The 19,698-nt window shown below is 38.9% G+C and overlaps 1 protein-coding gene across 3 annotated transcripts in view; it reads left to right on the top strand.

The window, feature by feature from the left end:
- LOC143961274 (uncharacterized) overlaps nucleotides 1-19,698 on the top strand; it is a 102,018-nt gene that overhangs the window by 22,988 nt on the left and 59,332 nt on the right. Inside the window, exons 10-17 of one of the 3 annotated variants that reach the window (XM_077470525.1) lie at nucleotides 1,334-1,452; nucleotides 3,592-3,653; nucleotides 4,359-4,498; nucleotides 5,236-5,295; nucleotides 8,512-8,683; nucleotides 9,772-9,939; nucleotides 10,916-11,147; nucleotides 12,283-15,190. In XM_077470525.1, the coding sequence (XP_077326651.1) occupies nucleotides 1,334-1,452; nucleotides 3,592-3,653; nucleotides 4,359-4,498; nucleotides 5,236-5,295; nucleotides 8,512-8,683; nucleotides 9,772-9,939; nucleotides 10,916-11,147; nucleotides 12,283-12,315 (986 nt within the window). In that variant the 3' untranslated portion in view covers nucleotides 12,316-15,190. Of the gene's footprint in view, nucleotides 1-1,333; nucleotides 1,453-3,591; nucleotides 3,654-4,358; nucleotides 4,499-5,235; nucleotides 5,296-8,511; nucleotides 8,684-9,771; nucleotides 9,940-10,915; nucleotides 11,148-12,282; nucleotides 15,191-19,698 lie in introns of those variants that run through there. The other 2 variants (XM_077470523.1, XM_077470524.1) reach the window with 2 other exon arrangements.

Genomic DNA, 19,698 nt, shown 5'->3' on the forward strand with positions numbered 1-19,698 from the left:
AAGCTATTGGCTACTAGCCTGAACATAGTCCGTCGTAATGAAATAACGTCATCACGTTCTGAACGATCGGATTTTCCGACAACTTCGTCTGACCGTGTGTATACAACAGTTTCGGACAAAATCCGTCGAACAAAATCCGACGGACAAAATCCGACGGACAAAATCCGACGGACAAAATCCGACAGATTTGGTTGTCGGAATCTCCGATCGTGTGTATAAGGGCTAACTGAGAACACAACGACATTGTGCAGCACCATTGGCACCACTTTATTAATTATAATGAAATCCTCAAAAATTCTAACAAAAGTATTAAAATCACAGACAAAGACACATAGAAGAGTAATGGCAGAAAAAGATCAAGTGGTCCATCAAATCTGCCCCAAGATATATAACCATCATACCACGAAGACAGGAAATCTTCATAACCTGGATGTCTTAATGTTCTTAAAACCTTCTTTATTAAAGGTCCAACAGGAGCTTATAATCCTAAGGACAGAGAATGTGGACCTTAGTCCACCCAGGCTGAAACGTCAACTTTCTCTGTCTGCAGGATTGTATGCCCCTGTTGGACCCTTAATAAAAAGTATTAACACGATGATGACATCTTTTTTGTTTTGAATTTTCCTGTGACAGTTTATACGGCTGCAGTCTGGCAGTTTACTTAGCTCTCTTACATCTTTTCTGAGTTTGATGGGTTGTACACATGTTTATAGAAAGGCCTCTACGGCTAACTATAATTAGTAGAAGCCAATGCATTTCGAGGGACAAGCCCTCATCCCCAGCTCTGAAATCATCCATTGAGAATACCCTTTCCAACAATGTCTACGACAGTAATTGAGCCCAATTTGGTCAGATTTGCTTTTTTTTTTTTCTTTAAGATTTGCTTTTTTTTATCTCCAGGACCATAAGTGAAGGGTAATCGCTGCCGCAAGACACAGACCTGCTAGTTTTTTTTTATCATTATGTATTTTACCCAAAACTCAAAAATAAAAAAAAACTTTGTATATAAATACAATTTAAGTGTGTAAAAAGTGCTTAGTAAATAAAAAAAAAAAAAAATTGTGATCCAATATTCAATTATAATTAATATTTAGATACCTAAAGAATTCATGTATAATGTTATTGGCTTCATAAAAATGATTGGTTAATCTCATTATAAATGTAAAGTAAAAACACAGAACAAAGTATACAATTAAAACACATACACATACTAACATCATGATGTTAGTATTATTATACAGTTATGTTTTGTTTGTTTTTCTTTGTTTTTTTACATCAGCAAGGTTGGTAGATGTTAATACTATAACAATATCCTAATAATATCTCATCACAGATAAAGTTCTCATTAAAGTGGTGGTGACAGTCTACGTTGCGAATGAAGAGTTTACAGAGGACCTAAAAAACAAGGACACCAGTGTATATATCAGCTTTGTAACCAGATTCACAGACCAGGTACATCTATGGTTTACTGTTAATGTGTGTCTAAACCCAAGACCAAAATATATATATATATTGTCTTACCAGCCCTTACGTGTTGTGGGGGCATTAGTTTTCTTTTTTCCCAAGATTTTTTTTCCTTTTATTTACAACTGGTGATTTACTTTATTTCAGGTACTTATATAGCGCTGTCAATTTACGCAGTGCTTTACATATACATTGTATATTTACATATTTACATATTTATATCAGTCCCTATGGGGGGGTGTTTTGTATTTCACAGTGAGAACTCATTCAACAGATATAAGAAAATGCTTGCATGGGTAAATACAAAACCAAGACCAAACAAGAGAAGTTTGCTTGCATTTACACATACTGACTGCACAAGACTGCACATGCCGCAATACTTTACTCCACCACCATGTTCTCTGCAGGCATGCAGTACATTTGCACATCAGCCTATAGTTCAAAATAGGTGCATGCCTCATAGAATAGCAACACAACTCCTACAGTAATAGAGGGAACAAGCCTTGTCACCCTATCCAAGAAAGGCAAATCTAGAATGATCAACAGGCAAAAATAAATGCATTAACTCTGTGTTTGCCAGAGGACATTGATTCCAAGATGTTCAGGCCAGCTTGTGTAAATTAACATATTAATAATGTTATGAATGTGAAAACATCTCAAATGTTTAAATCTCAAAAACAAATGACTATTCCGAAAATAAGCACAAATGGAACATAAAATATGCATACACCAACACTGACGTTATCCATGTGACAATACAAATCAGCAAGTTCAAATGAATGCATATAAGAACACCTATAAATGAATAGAAACCTAGGAAACATATACACAAAGTGCAACTATACCAATACATAATATTTGATGAATTATAATGTGCAATATCATACAAACTAAGTATTAAAGTCCACCAAGAAGCACATTTGTTCAAATAACAGTCCATGTGGAATAAATAGTGACAAAGTGCTCGGTGCCTAAGGACATTTTTTTATTATTATTATTATTATTATTGTTATTATTATAATACACAATTTATATAGCGCCAACAGTTTACGCAGCGCTTTACAATGTATAGGTACAGGAGGTACATTTTCACTTCAAAGTGCTCCTTATGTGGAAAGCGAGTCCTCTTACTATATTAAGTGGATCTCGAATTACAGAGATCAAATGCTAAGACAAATAGAATGCCTAAATTGAATATTGTTTGTTTGTAAGATTTTTATTTGGCACACTGTTCTAAAGAAACATAAACTCCCTTGTTTCTACTGTAGGCTGACAAATACACAAAAATGTAAAAAAAAAAGCAACTTTTTTTTTGTTGATATTTTTACTTATTTTATTTATTTATTTTTGAATGAATTATTTTTAATACTGCAACTAATTCTGATAGCTAAACTATTAACAGATGACACTACAGAGGAACACTGCCACCAGAAGGTGGCTATGTTCATATATAGGCTGAAGACTTTTATTTGACCATGGACCCCCCCCCCCATTGCTCTGCACCAAGAGCCCACCTATTTTTGAAGCCAATTAGGGCCTCAGGCTCTAATCACGTGCTTCTAAATAAAAAAAACCCTATTGAAATCCATCCGTCCATCACCCTGCATGTAGATTATGGGGCCAGATGCATAGATAGGGGTGGGCGGTGCCCGTGCACCCCCTATGGATGGGCTGCCACTGCAATTGGCTTTGTTCTTTTTTGTCAAAGCTTACTTGAACCAGCAGGTTAGAAGCTGATTGGCTACCATGCACAGCTGTAACAGTTTTTGCACCACCCAGTTTTACGTAGTAAATAAACCCCTTTGACTGATTCCTGATTACCAGCAGGGAACCTGGCTGTCACTGATTGGGAGCCAGTAGCAGTACCAAGTGTTGGTAAGGGCATTTATTAAAGCATCCTCAGCACTGGTCATCATTCTGGGAACTGTTAATAAACAGATTGTGGGTTGGGAGGATTTCATGAACAATATTTTGAAAGAGGAGGCAAAAATGTATTTAACATAAAGGAAGAAAGTTTGTTTTTCAGCTTTTTGGATTAGGAACTATTTAATGTTAGACATGTATAGGAGAAATGTAGCTGTTTTTACAATATATTAAGTTAATGTGTTTCTTATTTTTTTTTTACAGATGAATAATTTCTATAAAACCAAGGTCCTCAATTTTCAGGAAGTCAGAATATCCTCTATTAGGTAAGAAAACTAATTTTAGATTTTCCATACAAATCTAGAGAACACAAAGTGCCTACTACACAATCTTGCTGAACAATGGTACTTTTATTCAGGATAGGTGCAAGGGTTTGTACTGTATGGTGCACTTAATATTTATTAAAAATCCAAATAAAATCCAAGCAAAAAATTACAAACATATAAAATGTTCCATTTACAAGAGTTTTAAGCCAAAGTATTTAGTATTTAACACCCTTTCTCAGGCAGGAAAATATAAGAAATTGCTTAATTTCATATATGTTCCTGCCTGAGGAAGGCGAATTAGCCCGAAACTGTTGCAGATGAAACGTTTTGCACACTTGTAATTTTTTGTTTGGATTTTTAATAAATGTTAAGTGCACCAACCCTGGACTCAGTTCTTAATATTTCTCTATATATGGCCTTTGGGATGCCTGATTGCATTGCACTAAGAGGTCAACTGAAGGTTCTGTTCACCTCACCTGTATATACTATATATATATATATATATATATATATATATATATATATATATATATATATATATATATATATATATACTTTTCATTCCGCATAGCCTATATTTACAGTGCATTTGGCGATATATATATAGATGTGTTGATCAGGTGTATACCTCTAATAAGTAATCAGATATGATGTGCTGTGTATATATACGTTTTCTTAATTATTTGTTAATGTTTATATTCACAGTAAGGGAAGTATACGTGTTGATCATGAGGTATACTTGATGGTGGATTCCCAGCAAATAGAGGAGCAATACAAACAGGCTGTGAACACAGTTAATCAATCTCTGAAAGATGTAAACTGTACATCAGACATATTAACAGAAGGTGAGTTTATTATACAGAATAATTATATGCATACATCAGGGTTTTTATTCTTTGTAGAATATGACAATTGAAATCATTGATTTCAAATGTAACTAAAATAAAACCTATGCTTTGTCCGTGCAGAACTAGGCACCACTTGCATTCCTTTTCACCGCTACTACTCTGCTCAGCCAGAAGTAATCAGAGAAAGCCCTGTGCAAGCTCCAAGACATGGCCTGTGGCTTAACAAGGCCGAGGACTGCCCCATGTGACAGTGCCAGACTAGACAACAAGTGTCAGGACTTTCTCCCCACCCCATGTGACAGGTCTGGGCCAGTCACTAAGCATCAGGACTCCTTCACCACCCCAGATGACAGTGCCATACCAGTCCCCAAACACCAGGACTTTCTCCCCACCCCAGATGACAGTGCTGTACATGTCCCCAGGCACCAGGAATTTCTCCCCACCCCAGATGACAGTGCTCAGCCAGTCTCCAAGTATTAGGACTTTCACCCCAGTTCATGAGACTGTGCTGAGCCAGTCACCAAGCACCAGAACTTTCTCCCTGACCCTCAAGTTATAATAAAATGACACCAGCTCATATGCTTCTAGCAAGAAAATGCTATACTACTGGTAGTGATATAATAAAATGTCTTATATTTTGAATCAATTAGAGAAGTGGAAGAATCTACGTCTCACTGTTGAAGAAAATCAAGGAAATGTGAAACTAATCTAAAACTTTCTCTCTCCTATTTCAGGTATTTTGTGCTTCAACTCAAGCAGAACAACAGTTAACAGTCAAGACATTGATGTATCAGGTAATTATATTCTGCCTCAGAGTAGAACAGAGTACAGTAAATGAGCTTGATGGACTGCCCATAACTGTGTGAAATTGTATTTATTAATGACCACACCTTACAAATACTGTATGTTATACATGCCTTACATATTAAGCAAACTTGACCCGCACTACAACATATCTGAAATAATAATCTTTCAGAAGTAAAACCGGCTTATGGTACCTTCAGTACCCATATTAGTCTGTAAATTGATCCCTCTACCCAAGCTGTAAAAAGGCATTTGATTACTATTTAAGTTAAAATTAAGCCCCTACCTCCTCTTATCAATAACCAAAATGAATTGGTATAAAATTAGTGTTGTAATGGGTGTGGTTTATAATGACTTGGGCAAAAGTCAAGGCCCCAAAAACAAAAACAAAAACTAGGTGTAGGATCCAAGGGGACTATAAAGGAACACAAAGACCAGTTAAATAAGAACACAAGTACAGTACCTTGTGCACTTCAGCACCGTTGTTACTTTAGAGACATTTATAAGGCAGATTTTTGGAAATCACTTTAAGAATTATTTTAAAGCTGACCTACTGCAATTGAAGAAACCATTTTACCTACAAAAGATTATTTTTTTACTTCTACCCAGCCAGTCTTTTGAGGCATTTTCCAGGTAACACAACTAGGTTGGCAATGTCTACTACAGGATCAGCACTGGCCAAAACACATTCCCAATGAAGGAGCATCAGCACCTTCATCATGTGATCATTATTCTGCTTATACAGCTCTACTCCTGTCAGCATGTTAACAAATTAATGCAGCTCAACCAATTGGCTCCTAGTCTTTCCCTTTACCCTGATGAGTGCTGCTGTGCCATGGATGGTTTTAGATAAATGATGTAACTGCATTCATTGATGCTTCCTATTTTAACTGGTTAGCGCTTCTGCCTGGCAGCACTAGGGGGGTTATTTTCAGTCGTAATCATGGCACCACCTGCCTGGAGTTTGCATGTTCTCCTTGTGATTGCAAGGGTTTTCTCTGGGTATTCCAGGTTCCACCCACACTCCAAAGATATGCTGGTAGGTTAATTGGTTCCTGTCTAAATTGGCTCTAGTATGTGCGTTAGGGACCTTAGACTGAAAGCTCCTTAAAGGCAGGGACTGATGTGAATGTACAATGTACTCTTTAAATAAAGCACTATATAAATTGTTGATGCTATAGAAATACCTGTAATAAAATAAATAAATAGGTCAGCTTTAGGGTACAATCTGTGATTATACCGTACTTTGAACAGATAGGAAAAACACATTGGTTCCTTTATTTTTTTAAAGCAGAACCTAAACATGTATAGTAAGATGTAATGACAGTAGAAAGGTTTTATTTAAAAAATGAATAACCAGGAGAGAAAAGAGAAACTAGGAAAGGCAAATATACATTGCTGTGAAAAAGTATTTGCCCCCTGCCTGATTTTTTTTTTTTTTTTATATTTCCCACACTTAAATGATTCAGATCATCAAACGAATTTTAATATTACACAGAGATAACAGGAGTAAATCCAAGATACCGTTTTTAAATTATTATTTCTTTTATTGAAGGAAAAAAGCTGTCCAAACCTACCTGGCCCTATGTGAAAAAGTAATTGCCCCCTCCCATGTCGAATCATGACTGAACTGTGATTAACCACATTTTTTGAGTTAAATTTCACTTGCCACATCCAAGCCTGATTACTGCCAGACCTGTTGAATCAAGAAATCCCATAAATAGAAGCTATCTGACAAAGTAAAGCACACTAGCAGATCACAAAAAGCCACACATCATGCCACAATCTAAAAAAATTCAAGAACTAATTAGAAACAAAGTAATGTACATGTATCGGTCTAGGAAGTGTTTCAAAGCCATTTCTAAAGCCCCATACACACTATCAAATTTTCTGCTGATTTGTTTTCCTTCAGACTTACCAAAACCATATACTATAAGATCAAACCTTAGGAGTTTCAATTTGTATGCAATCAGGCAGGCCCTTGCACTAGATGGTTTTGGTAAATCTAAAGACAAAAATCAGCAGAAAATCTGATAGTGTGTATGGGGCTTTAGGCTTTGGAAATCCAGTGAACCATGGGGAGAGGCATTATCCACAAACGGAGATAACTTGGAACAGTGGTGAACCTTTATCAGGAGTTGCCAGCCTACAAAAATTACTCCAAGAGCATGACCATGACTCAGCCAGAGTCATAAACTCAGAACAACATCTAAAGAACTGCCGGCCTTACTTGGCTCAGGTAAGATCAGTGTTCATGATTCAACAATAAGAAAGAGACTGGGCAAAATTGGCATCCATGGGAGCATTCCAAGGCCAAAGCCATTGCTGACCAAAAAGAACACAAAGGCTCATCTCACATTTACCAAAAAAATCTTAGTCATCCCCAAGACTTTTAGGCAAATATTCTGTGGACTGATTTTACTTTTTGGAAGGTGTGCATCCCGTTACATCTGGCATAAAACGAATATAGTATTTTTATAACAAGAACATCATACCAACAGTCAGACATGGTGGTGATAGTGTAGTGGTCTGGGGCTGCTTTTCAGCTTCAGGATCTGGATGACTTACCATAATTGATGGAACCATTAATCATCAAGATCGTGACCTCAAGCTCAAGTGCACTTGGGATATGCAGCAGGACAATGATCCGAAACACAACAGCAAGTCCACCTCCAAGTGGCTCAAACAAAGCAAAATTTTGATTTTGGGGGGGCCTAGTCAAAGCCCAGACTTAAATCCAATGAGATGCTGTATCATGATGACCTTACACAGGCCGTTCATGCTGAAAAACCCTCCAATGTGGCTAAATTAAAACAATTCTGCAAGGAAGACTGGGTGAAAATTGCTCTACAAAGAAAGACTCATTGCCAGTTATCGCAAATGCTTGATTGCAGTTCTTGCCGCCAAGGATGGCACAACCATTTATTAGGTTTAGGGGCAATTACCTTTTCACATAAAGCCAGGCAGGTTTGGACAATTTTTGCCTTAATAAATGAAACTAACATTTAAAAACGTAATTTTGTATTTACTCGAGTTATCTTTATTTAATAATACAATTAGTTTGATGATCTGAGTCATTTAAGTGTAACAAAGTGCAAAATAAAAGAAAATCACAAAGGGGGCAAATACTTTTTCACACAATTGTATATGTATATTAAACTTCAGCTTTCATTCTTTAAAATAATATGATTTCCCTTATTTTATAGGCCTGTGTTCATCAGTGGATACAATTCCTGAGGAATTCCATCAGTATTTTTATGGTGTTATATCCCCCAGCGTTGGATTCCTGTGTGTAACCAACTGTAGTAATTCTAACCAACGATTCATAGAATGTAACATGGGGCAATGCCTGGTGAGCAACAAAGGACCCAAGTGCTAGTAAGTTTTTTTTGTTTTTGCTATTTCTTTGCCTTTGCCTCTTCCTGTCTTCATTTGAGAGATTTCTTCAACAGTATTTTAGTAATAATAATATTAATAATACTTATTATTTTATTATTATTATTACAAAATGCATTTATAATTAATACTATTTATGATTAATAATTAACATTGGAGTGAATCAGTGTCATGCCCTTGCAGGAACAGCTTCACTTTATTTTACGTTTCACTTTATAGGCAACACATGTTTACCTTTCACCCAAAGACAACTTGGTGAAAGCCCCAGATACCTACAGTCAGAGCTTACAGAGGGCTGGTGAGACTCCTAGCCCCCATGTGACAGCGTTGGGCCAATCACACATAAGGAATCACATACCCTATACCGAGAAGTACCAAATATTTTCTTTGTTACCAGAGGCTGAATGTAACAGTGGGGAAGTGAAGGAAAAGGGAGAATGGAGATAAAAGGAGATAAAAACAAGGGAGTTGTGTCAGACAACAGTACAGTTGGATTTTTTAACTGTGATTTTTTTTCTGATAGTCAGTATTCAAATTAAAGTGGTATTCATCTCGCCCCCCCCCCCCACACCCATGTTTTTTCCCTCTTATCTGCATTTTTGGGTTATTGTTTTAAAACACACACTCAACCAGACATCAAATCCAGTCTTGTCTTACTGTGATTCACTGTGCGGGTGCCATCTTGGTCTTCTTCTGGCTACCTCCTTTGAGTGCAGGCAGACAGATTTGATGCGGCCAACCCCCAGCCTGCTCTCTGGCCCATCTCCTGGCCAGTCCCACTTATCGTACAACCTCTTAGGAATATGGTCTAAGGCTTCCTTACCCCAAGACTATGGTACAGTTTGTTAGTGCCTGCAGCATAGTTGCATGTATATATAAGCCATTGGCACAAAATACATGCCCTGTTAAAAAAAAAAAAGTTTATTATTATGTGGTCCTCCTACTTGTTAATGTGTTTTTATGTACTTTAATTACTGACATTTACAATATATAGCCAATGTGCTTGTTGAAACTTACGTTGTGTAAGCCAAGGTTTTTTTTAAAACTTTTCAATTCTTGTTTTCCCCCAGTTGTGAGACGTCAAGCCAGTTTTGGTATACAGGAGACCAATGCCAGATGGCTGTCAGTAAAGCCGGTGTCATCGGCGGGGTGGTTGCTGGTCTTGCTGTGATTCTTATCATTATCATAATCCTGTCTATATGTTTGCGCCGAAGAAGACATGCTTCTGACAAGTTACGGTAAGGAGAACAATGAGTAAAATGGACAGTCTACCGAAAACTGATTTTATAGTATTCAGTGTGGCTACATATTTAGTCAGAATAAATAAAAGGGGATAAGAAAAAAAAACCCTTCTTGATCTTCTAAAGCAGGGGTCTCCAAACTGTCTAAACAAAGGGCCAGGTTACTGTCCTTCAGACTTTAGGAAAGCCGAGCTGTGGCCATTGGGAGTAGAAAAGTTCCAGACCTCAGTGGGAAAAAAAATAATGCCTCATAGTTTGTTTCAGAGGGTGTAATTGTGCCCTATCTTTGGTGTTAGTGGGAGGAATTGTGCCCCATGATTGATGTTATTGGACCCCATTGTTGGTGTCATTAGGAGGAATTGTGTCCCATCATTGGTGTCGTTGGGAGGAATTGTGCCACTTAATTGGCGTCAGTGGGGAGAATTATGCTCCATTGTTGGTATTATTGGATGAAACAGTGCCCCAAGGGCTGGAAAAAAGCATGCAAATGGCCACAGGTTGGAGACCACTGTTCTAAGATAATTGGATTCTCCTAGGATCAACAGTCTAAACTGTTAATTATTATAATTAATTATAAGCTTGGATTCAGTGCGAACTGGCTGAATCTAGAAATAAGCTGTCATTGCTGACCCAATCTGACTCATCTGGGCAATCCTCCACCCTACAGATGTGAGAAAAAGAATATCCGCACTCCGGTTATTGCTCTTAAAAAATGTAATATTTATTAAGAAGCCACAGTGACCAAACGCAAATAAGAAAGGTTTTCACATTTCAGCCTATAAGTCCTTAGTTATGTCTGTTCCCATTTTGAGCCCTGCTATGTCTCTGTCTGCAAGTATCTCTTCCCTACTGCAGAGATCAGTGCTGTAGACAGGGAGTATTCAATATTTTCTTTGCAGGGAGACATATATTGTAACTTTTAATTTTAGAGACAGAATCCCTTTATTTTATTTTGTGTGTGTTTTTGCCACAGGCTGACAGATATGGAGGGAGAATGGCATCAAAGCGAATATGAGAATAAGGATCCTTTACCTACCTACAACAAAGATGAAAAAACAGCTCCTGTCAACTACATTTTGGAGAGGCCTACTGAAAATGACGTTGCAGCTATTGTCCTTACCTCGGCTGGACCTGGGTCAGGTTCTCAAAGTTCTGCATCAGGAAGCTTTTATCCTTCGCTGGGGAGTGTAAACCCATATTTAAAGGTGAGTTTGCCAAAGGTGGTTGACAGTGCCAACTGTGACAAAACTCATCGATCTTAATTCAAAGACATGTGGTAGGAGAGCTGTTAACATAGCCAGTACACAACTAGAGACCAGTGGCTAATTTGTCAAGTAAGAGCAGTAGTGCAGGGAACAGACATGTTCTATTAGTCAATACAAAACGAAAAACAGTTTTGGCTGGGCTATAGTAGAAGTCAGGCCTGGGACAAAGGTTCGTTCCGGGAAGGTGATTTTTAGTAGGGGGCGGATGTTTATTGGGAGAAGGGGGAATTTAAGCTTAAGAGGTTAGCATGCGGATGAGTGCTATTTTTTTTTTTTTGGGGGGGGGGGGGGTGAGGGTATTTTTGCTGACACATAATGCTCATACATCTTGGGGGCAATTTGGCATGTTTGCCCTGGGCTCCAGATGACATTGTCCCGACACTGGTAGAAGTTCTTGGGGCAATAAATCTACACTGTAGATTTACAGGGAAGCAGAAAAAAGAATCTTGATGGTCCTGTGTGATCTTCAGTCAGCTTTCCTGCACTATACTTCCCTATTGGGCCCCCTGCCACCGCTAGACAACCATAGCAGTTACCTATTTTTTCCACTCTGAGAGTGAAATTTACAGATGTGTATGAGTCTAGAAAGGGATTTAAAAAGACCAGCAAATTATTTGAAATGAATCAGTGTAAGGAAAATTATTGGAGTAGATTTCAATCAGGTGTTATTTTATCCAGGGCTGGTTGGCCCAGCAAATTGAGCCATGAATCAGGTCTCCTTGCAAAAACCCCAGGACTAAAGGCTGACAAGGAACATGTTGATAGAAGGAGAGAGATGAGCTCATCACTCTGTTGCTGCTGCACTTTCACTGTCCAATCACAGGTTGGGGAAGTGACCTAGCTATGCTACTTACCTGCAGCAGAGTAAAGTCAGGTCACTAAGTAAAGAACCATGTCAATTTTAGGACTCAATGGGCAGAGAAAGTAAACAGCTCCTATCTATGTACTTTGTGTAAATAGTTATTTGTCTGAAGTTCACAGAAAAGGCCAGAAATGTTAATTTGATAGAACATTAATAATGAAAACCTGGATAAAAGTTAATTTTCACTGAACATTAGTATTTTTTGTTTTACAGATGGTTACTCCAAGACCCCGACTGAATAACTAGCCTATACCTCGAGCATTTCATCCCCTGACGTCATTGCTAAGCTTTGGTATCAAAATATCCTGAATATTGGATGGAAAGATTTTGTTCAAGAAATAAAATAAAAAAAACAGCAAACTTCCTTTAGGTACTAATCCAATATTCGGCACATATCAAAAATATACCCTGTTTAGTTACTGTGATTTTTTTTTTACTTGCTTAAAGTATATTATCTAGAGGTAAAAACTTTTTGTGTCTCTTGTAGGGTCACCCTCTTTATTTCTCCTAGGGACAATTGTCACTGGGGCTAAAAGCAAGTGATAGTGCAAACAGGAAAGGAGGGTTAATCTTCCAATAGAGGCACTTATCACAGTGAAACTATTTTGGAGAAGATTTTGATTACTTTGGGGAGATCTCCCTTCAATTCCTGTTGTGTCTCATAGGAAAAAAATAAAGGGAAATTTCCCCAATGGGAACACAAATGGCAAAGAAAAAAAAAAACAACAAAAGAAAAAAAAACTGTCAGGTGTTTAACTCTTCCCTATTCTATCAAAAATGAAAAAAAAAGGTTTTGGCTTTAGATATTCTTTCATTGGAAAAGTGGAGAAGAATGGAGTGCAGAACCTCCAATTACAAGATTTGTTATTTCACATGCTTATATAAGAGCAATATGCAAAAAGGAGGATAACAAACTGAATGTTTATGAATTTTATATTTGGTAGTAATATGTAATAATTCATGTGGTACCTAAAAATACCTACTCAGTACTGTATAAGTATAAAAAAAAAGAAAAAAAGACTGTGTTTGCTAACATATAAAGGTTGTACATAGGTAAATAAGTTAAACATTTTTAACGATGTATGTAAGAATATTTATTAACTTATTTGTTAATTAGTTAGTATATTAGTTAAATTATTGATGTATTAAGCGATGTATTAACTTTGTAATGTATTTTTTTTTTTTTACCATCAGTGTATTTAAGCATTACAATGTAATATAAGTTGGAAAAAAAGCAATCTCTGTGTGCATTGCATGGATTTTATCTGCCCTTTTTTGAATATTTATATCTTTTTCTGTTTTAAAGAAATGGAAGTTGGTTTCACAACTTCTCCTTTCAGGTTGATATCTGAACAGGGGGGTCTGCCTTAATTAAAACCACCGACACAATCTGCATCCCTTAAAGGGTTAGTTAACCTTTTTACTAGAAATTAAAAAGTGAAGTAATTTACTACACCTCCCAGCACCCGTAGTACTTACTGCAGTTAGCTCCCTTGATGATTATCTTCTGTCACCCATGCCAACTGGTGTAGCAGTTCAAGCATCTGGAAATGCAGTACACAGGCTGGAGGTTCGCAATGATCGGTGGGCATTGATCAATGACAGCAGATGACTGCATTGACAATTAGAATCTCCTTGAGCCCTCTTTGTTTCAGTACAGTGTCCTGGAAAAAAGAAGGGTGCAGAAGAGCTTGGCTTTCAAATACCCACACTGCTACATCAGCTAGAGTTGGCAGTGAAAGATAATCATCCAAGGAGGTAAGTGTAGCAAGGACCAGGTGTGTGGGGAAGGTGTTGTAAGATGGTTCACCTTCTCATGTTTTGTGAAAAGGTGAACAAACTAAGTTTGCACCGATACCAGTCTCTGTATTGATGCCGATACTAGGCATTTGCATGGGTATCAGTACTCGTGCAAATGTACCAATGCCCAAAACCGATACCTTCTGGCTTCTTTTTTTTCAGTTGTTAGCGGGATTTCCCCACTAACAGCTGAAATGTAAAGAAAATAATTATTGGTTGTTAAGGAGCGGAGCCTCCAAAGCCTTAACAATCAATGACATTTCAGCCATCCGCCACAAGGGTGACACCATTAGGTAGCACTGTAGTCGTTTTGGAGGGGGGGGAACCATGCCGATGTTCATAGACCGGCTGTACATTAACAGACAGAAGAGAACTACAGGTCCCATCATGTAGTGCGGGCCTCATGCTGTGAGTGAGCTTCATAGTTATTAAGCCTTGGAGCTCTGTCATTGTTGACTATGACTGCTGTAGCGGGGCTATGAAGTACAGAGTATGGTCTGGAGTGAGGGCAGCATTGGCAGAGATGGGACAGAACAGGACAGCAATGTCTTCCCAGACCCTGGAGCTCCTCTAGGATCAAGGAGCGCTGGAGCTGCTTGTCTTCAACTTTTCCGTTCATCTTCACCATCTGGCTCTTCAGGCTTCTGCATGAGAATGGAGGGGCCATGGTGTGTGGTGAGTGCATGGGCTGGCACTGAAAGGGTTAAACCAGGGGGAGGGGCAGATTACATGGACAGGAAAGAGAAGTCCTCTGCTGCATACTCATCACCCCTGTGCTTCTTTATCCTCACTTATCCCCCTACCAAACCCCCCCACACCCTGCCCTCACTTACCCGCCTACCCCCCACACTGTCCTCACCTATGCCCCTACTGCCCAGCCCGCCAACTCCCAAATCCAGCCTCCTCAACTCCCTAATGACCCCTCTACCTACTCTTCCTAGGCAATAAGTATCAGTAATTGGTATCCGCAAGTACTTTAAAAAAAAGTAACGGTACTCATACTCAGTGCTAAAAAAAATGGTTTTGGTGCATCCCTACAATAAACCCTTTAAGGAGACATCTTAGGGAAAGCAAGAATGAGACTTCTATGGGAGTTCTGTACACCAACTCTATAAGCAAAACTTACAGGTTGCCATGTTGTGAGAAAGCAAAATTGTCAACTTTAGAAAATGACAATAACTACATATTGAAATAGAGAGGTCATATTTAATATTATTAAACGTCCTTTGAGTATATTGTGCTTTTGTGGGAAGTCAGTTTTTTCCTAATATTTGATGATTTGTTGGTCACTCAATATTTATTGTGTAGATATTTTTTTCTACTGCTGTTATATATTTTTTATATATTTGAAATAAAAAAAAAGAAAACTAAATCATTTTCAAGTCTTTTTGTATTATTTGTAATTTGATTTGATCTTAAAATTAGCTTTCTCTCTCAATGAAAATATCCATCAATGAAATTCAGATCAGCTTCTTTCAAAGTCCCTTCCAGGTTACTACACTGACTAGCATGATCACTGTAATATAGTTTTTTTTTAATACTCCTGTTGTATATTTTGTTATATCAAAATACATTTCTTCAAAGATGTGCATATACTGTTAGGCTACGAATAGGTCTACTTTAGAACTAATGAACTCAAATTTGACTGGAATTTTCAGAGCTGAAAATTGATGACAAAATAAAGTATTTTGGATTTTTTCTTCTACCAGTTCTAGGAGGGCTAGTACCACTTGATTATTAAAATACATATTTTACTCCCTAAACTAGTACATTCAAATATATATTTTTGGGTGGAAATATTTAAAAAATAGCTTACTCTTTCTTTCTAAGCTTATTAAAAAAAGAAAAAGAACAGTTCCACAGCAATACATGTGCTAATGCCGTCCCTAGTTCGTGGATCCATAAAACCATATTTGGAAATAAAGAGAAACTCATATGTGCAGAAGACAAAAGGGACTAGTCACCAGTATTGGCAGTGGTCTTCCTGCAGTAAAAAAAATAAAAAAATAAAAAGAAGAAGATTAAGAATCAATAATGGAAAATACTGGGCAATATGGAAAAATAATTTGGATGACTACTTACTTTATTTGCAACCCCACCACACGTGATAAAAGTAGGCCCCAAAAGACATCTACATGTTTCTTCAATTGTCTTCTAGAGTACTAAATCTGTGACCCTTAATTTGCTATGGAAGTTTCCAACCCCAAAGGGAGAATTTTAGCAGGACCATACCCCATGCATCAGTTAGTGGAATACTTGTATAATCTCTGAAAAAGAAAGAATTACATTGTACCCCTACTCATTCACGAAAAAAAAGTGTCAAAAAAGAAAAAAATGACAGGAAACAGTTTTTTACAATACCTTTCTTTTTAAAAATAAAGTGTCCCACGATGTAACTCAATCTTTAATCAAAAAAAAGAAATACAGAAAAAAAACCTGGAAAAGCTCCACCTCCATGGGAACCATCCCGCCGACTGCAGCCTTTTTGCAGTGACAGCTCTTTTAGAACCAAGGGCGGGGCCACCAGGCGATGTAACTGGGTGACCCTACCCCCTTCTGATATCATGCATTCTCCCATTGAGGCAGAGTTTGTTCCAATATTACACTTCTCCACCACCAAAATGCTTAAATTATAGGCAGCACATATGTATTATGATATTTTCAAAAGGAATAGATCACAGCTTCTTGTTTCCAGAAGAGGTCCCTTTAAGGAAGAACCTCTGATGATAGTGTAGTATTTTAGTAAAAGAACTGGGCTCAGCAAAAAAATATTAAATATATGGCCAAAAACAATAAGCCTCTCGTCAGTATTATCCATAAAAAAAGTGAAAATAAATCTGGAACGGACTGCAACAAATAACAGTGGTCACATGTGATATAAAGCCACGCAAGGTGATATAATATCTAAAAATAAATATAAAAGCAGAGGTTGCCAGATCAGTTGAACGTGTGGTGTGTGTGCTTTGTAAATGGCTGAAAGATTACAAAATGATGGCTGGCATTTATCACACATCTAGTGGCCAAATATATGTAGATGTGTTTGTCCTGAGGCCCCTGGACTTCAACAACATGGTGACTGGATCAGGTGGCAATGAAGTCCATTCACAATCTCTTTTAAGCTTCGTACACACAATTGAATTTTCCGCAGACAAAAACTCAGACTTTTGTCCGAAGGCGTGTGCCTGAATTTTGTCTTGCATTCAAACAACAATGAATTGTTGGCCAAATTGACGTACTACGTGTTTTTTCAGATCTTTAGCACCACCCTTTGGCTCCTTCTGCTAATTTTGTGTTAGTAAAAGTTTGGTGAGTGTTGATTTACACTTTTCATTTCACGATTTTCAATTTGTGCTTTTCAGTTTGCGCTTTTCATTTCATGCTTTTCATTCGTTTTTGAATGCCCATTTGTCAACCAGACGTGTTGTGGAATCCGAGGAGATAACGTGTTATTTACTATTGGCTTTGGAGTTATTGCTTTGACCCAAGACCAGTCCAGGAACAGGAGGATTTCTTGGACCAAAAATTGGTTGCTTTATTAATTGTGACCAATTGATTTGATATATTTTCTATATTTTGGATGCATTGAATGCACTTTTTGGTTAATTTATATTGGCAGATAGAATGTCTAAAGCCACGCACACACGTAGCCGTCTGTCCGACGTACTTAGACTGGCGGACTTCCCACCAGGCTGTCCGTCGGACTTTCCGAATGGGCTACTTGCCCACACATGGCACTTTTTCAGCAGACTAATACGGCGTACTAAGTCTGCCATACTATCCGCCCTACTTTTGAAATGAACGGACTCACCCACACACGCGGAGGAAAGTCGGCTCATTTCGAGCGCGTCTCCAGGTAGGCGGGGCCCGCGAAGGATACGCCGCTGGCCCCGCCGCCTGGTATGGACTTAAAGGGGAACCCCAACGCCAGAAAAAATCGGCGTGGGGGTCCCCCCAAAGTCCATAACAGACCCTTGTCCGAGCACACTACTCGGCCGGCCAGGAAAGGAAGGGCGAGCGAGCGCCCCCCTCCTGAGCCGTACCAGGCCGCGTGCCCTCAACATAGGGGGTGCCTTGGGGAAGGGGGGGCCGCGCGGCCCCCCCACCCCAAAGCACCTTGTCCCCATGTTGATGAGGACAAGGGCCTCTTCCCGACAACCCTGGCCGTTGGTTGTCGGGGTCTGCGGGCGGGGGGCTTATCGGAATCCGGGAGCCCCCTTTAATAAGGGGGCCCCCGGATACCGGCCCCCCACCCTATGTGAATGAGTATGGGGTACAATGTACCCCTACCCATTCACCTGTAAAATAAAAGTACAAAAAAAACACAACACACGAGATAAAATAATTTATTGCACAGCTCCGGGGGTCTTCCGTCTTCGGGGGGGTCTTCTCGCCGGACTCCTCCGCTATCTTCTTGTAGCTCTTTTGCTAGCGGAGGAGCCCGGCTTTCTTCCTCGCCGCCGGCCTCTTCTTCCGACTTCGGGGGTCTTGTACAGGCGGTGGCCCGGTCTTCTGTCGCCGCCGCCGCCGCCTTCCGTTCTTCTGTTCTTCTCTTCTTCAGATGTTGCCTCACCGAGTCCACAGGCATTCAAATACATGGTAATCTCTCTAGATATGAAGAACTTAATATTACTCCCATTGTCAAACAGATGGTGGACATGCTTCATACCTGGACGTCATTGCCCCTCAATTTAATTCTAAACCTAAATATCTTCAAAATGATCTTCCTATTGAAATTCTTATATTGTTTTCAAGCTATTTTTTGCACAATTTTTTTTTTACACAGGTGGAATCTACCCTCTCCTCTTTTTCTTGGAATGGTAGCCAGCCCCGTATAGCCAAATCTATATTGCAGGTGACTAGGGCTGTGGGAGGTCTGGCATGCCCAAATCTGCGGAATTATTTTATTGCGTCCCAACTCACCTATGTCCATGCTTGGTTACACTCTGACCATCAGACTCCCTTCACTGTGCTTTTTTCGACCTTCTTTGGACCATCCACCTCTCTCAGAGATGCGCTTCATAGGTCAAGGAGATCCAGGGGCTCAAGATTATCTCCTGTTGATGTTGGTTTTGTGGCTGGTAACAACCTTTTATGGTCACCTCCAGTTGATGGGGGCTGACCCTTTCCAGAACTCTCATTGCAAATGGCTGTTGATAATGCCTGAGCTATCTGAGGAGTATTGGGAGGAGGCTACTGAGATATGCTTTCAGGATATAATCAGCTCTGCTGATAAGTTGATCCAATTTAAGTTTATACATCATTTACATTACTACTGGAAGGATCTGTTTGCCTTTTTCAAACACAAGTTTAATCTGCCGATCATCTGCCGATACATCCCGGAAGTTGGACTTTTAGGGGTTCTCAATGATTATGTTCCTTGTACACATGCTAGGACTCTGTTATGTATACTGTATACTGTTATTTTATGCACTTAAAACAATTTAATTGAATTGGAGGAATGCTGGCCCCTTTTGGCCAATGCTTTCTTTCTTATTGTTCATGATGTTCTACCCAAATTTAAGTTGATATATAAAAGTAGGGCATGCCCTAAAAATTCACCAACATATGGCAACCACGGTTGGAAGTCTCTGAAGACTTTTGGGGAGATGTCCTCTCATCACAGCTTACTCAATAGGTGTCTTCCCACTAATTTAACTTAGGAATGGTCCAATGGATGACAACAAATGGGCCAGATACTGTGTTGTGTGGAACTCTATGCCAAATTAGGGGTCTCTGGCAATGGGGCACTGATAAGGAGTCGTATGTGGCACTGGTATGAATGTGTGTGTGTGAATGTTGTTGGGGTTTTCTTTGTTTTCAGCATGGTGT

This window comes from Lithobates pipiens, unplaced genomic scaffold (genome assembly GCF_037356315.1).
Source record: "Lithobates pipiens isolate NorthernLeopardFrog02 unplaced genomic scaffold, aLitPip1_a1.2 Scaffold_8, whole genome shotgun sequence".
NCBI classification, from domain to species: Eukaryota; Metazoa; Chordata; class Amphibia; order Anura; family Ranidae; genus Lithobates; species Lithobates pipiens.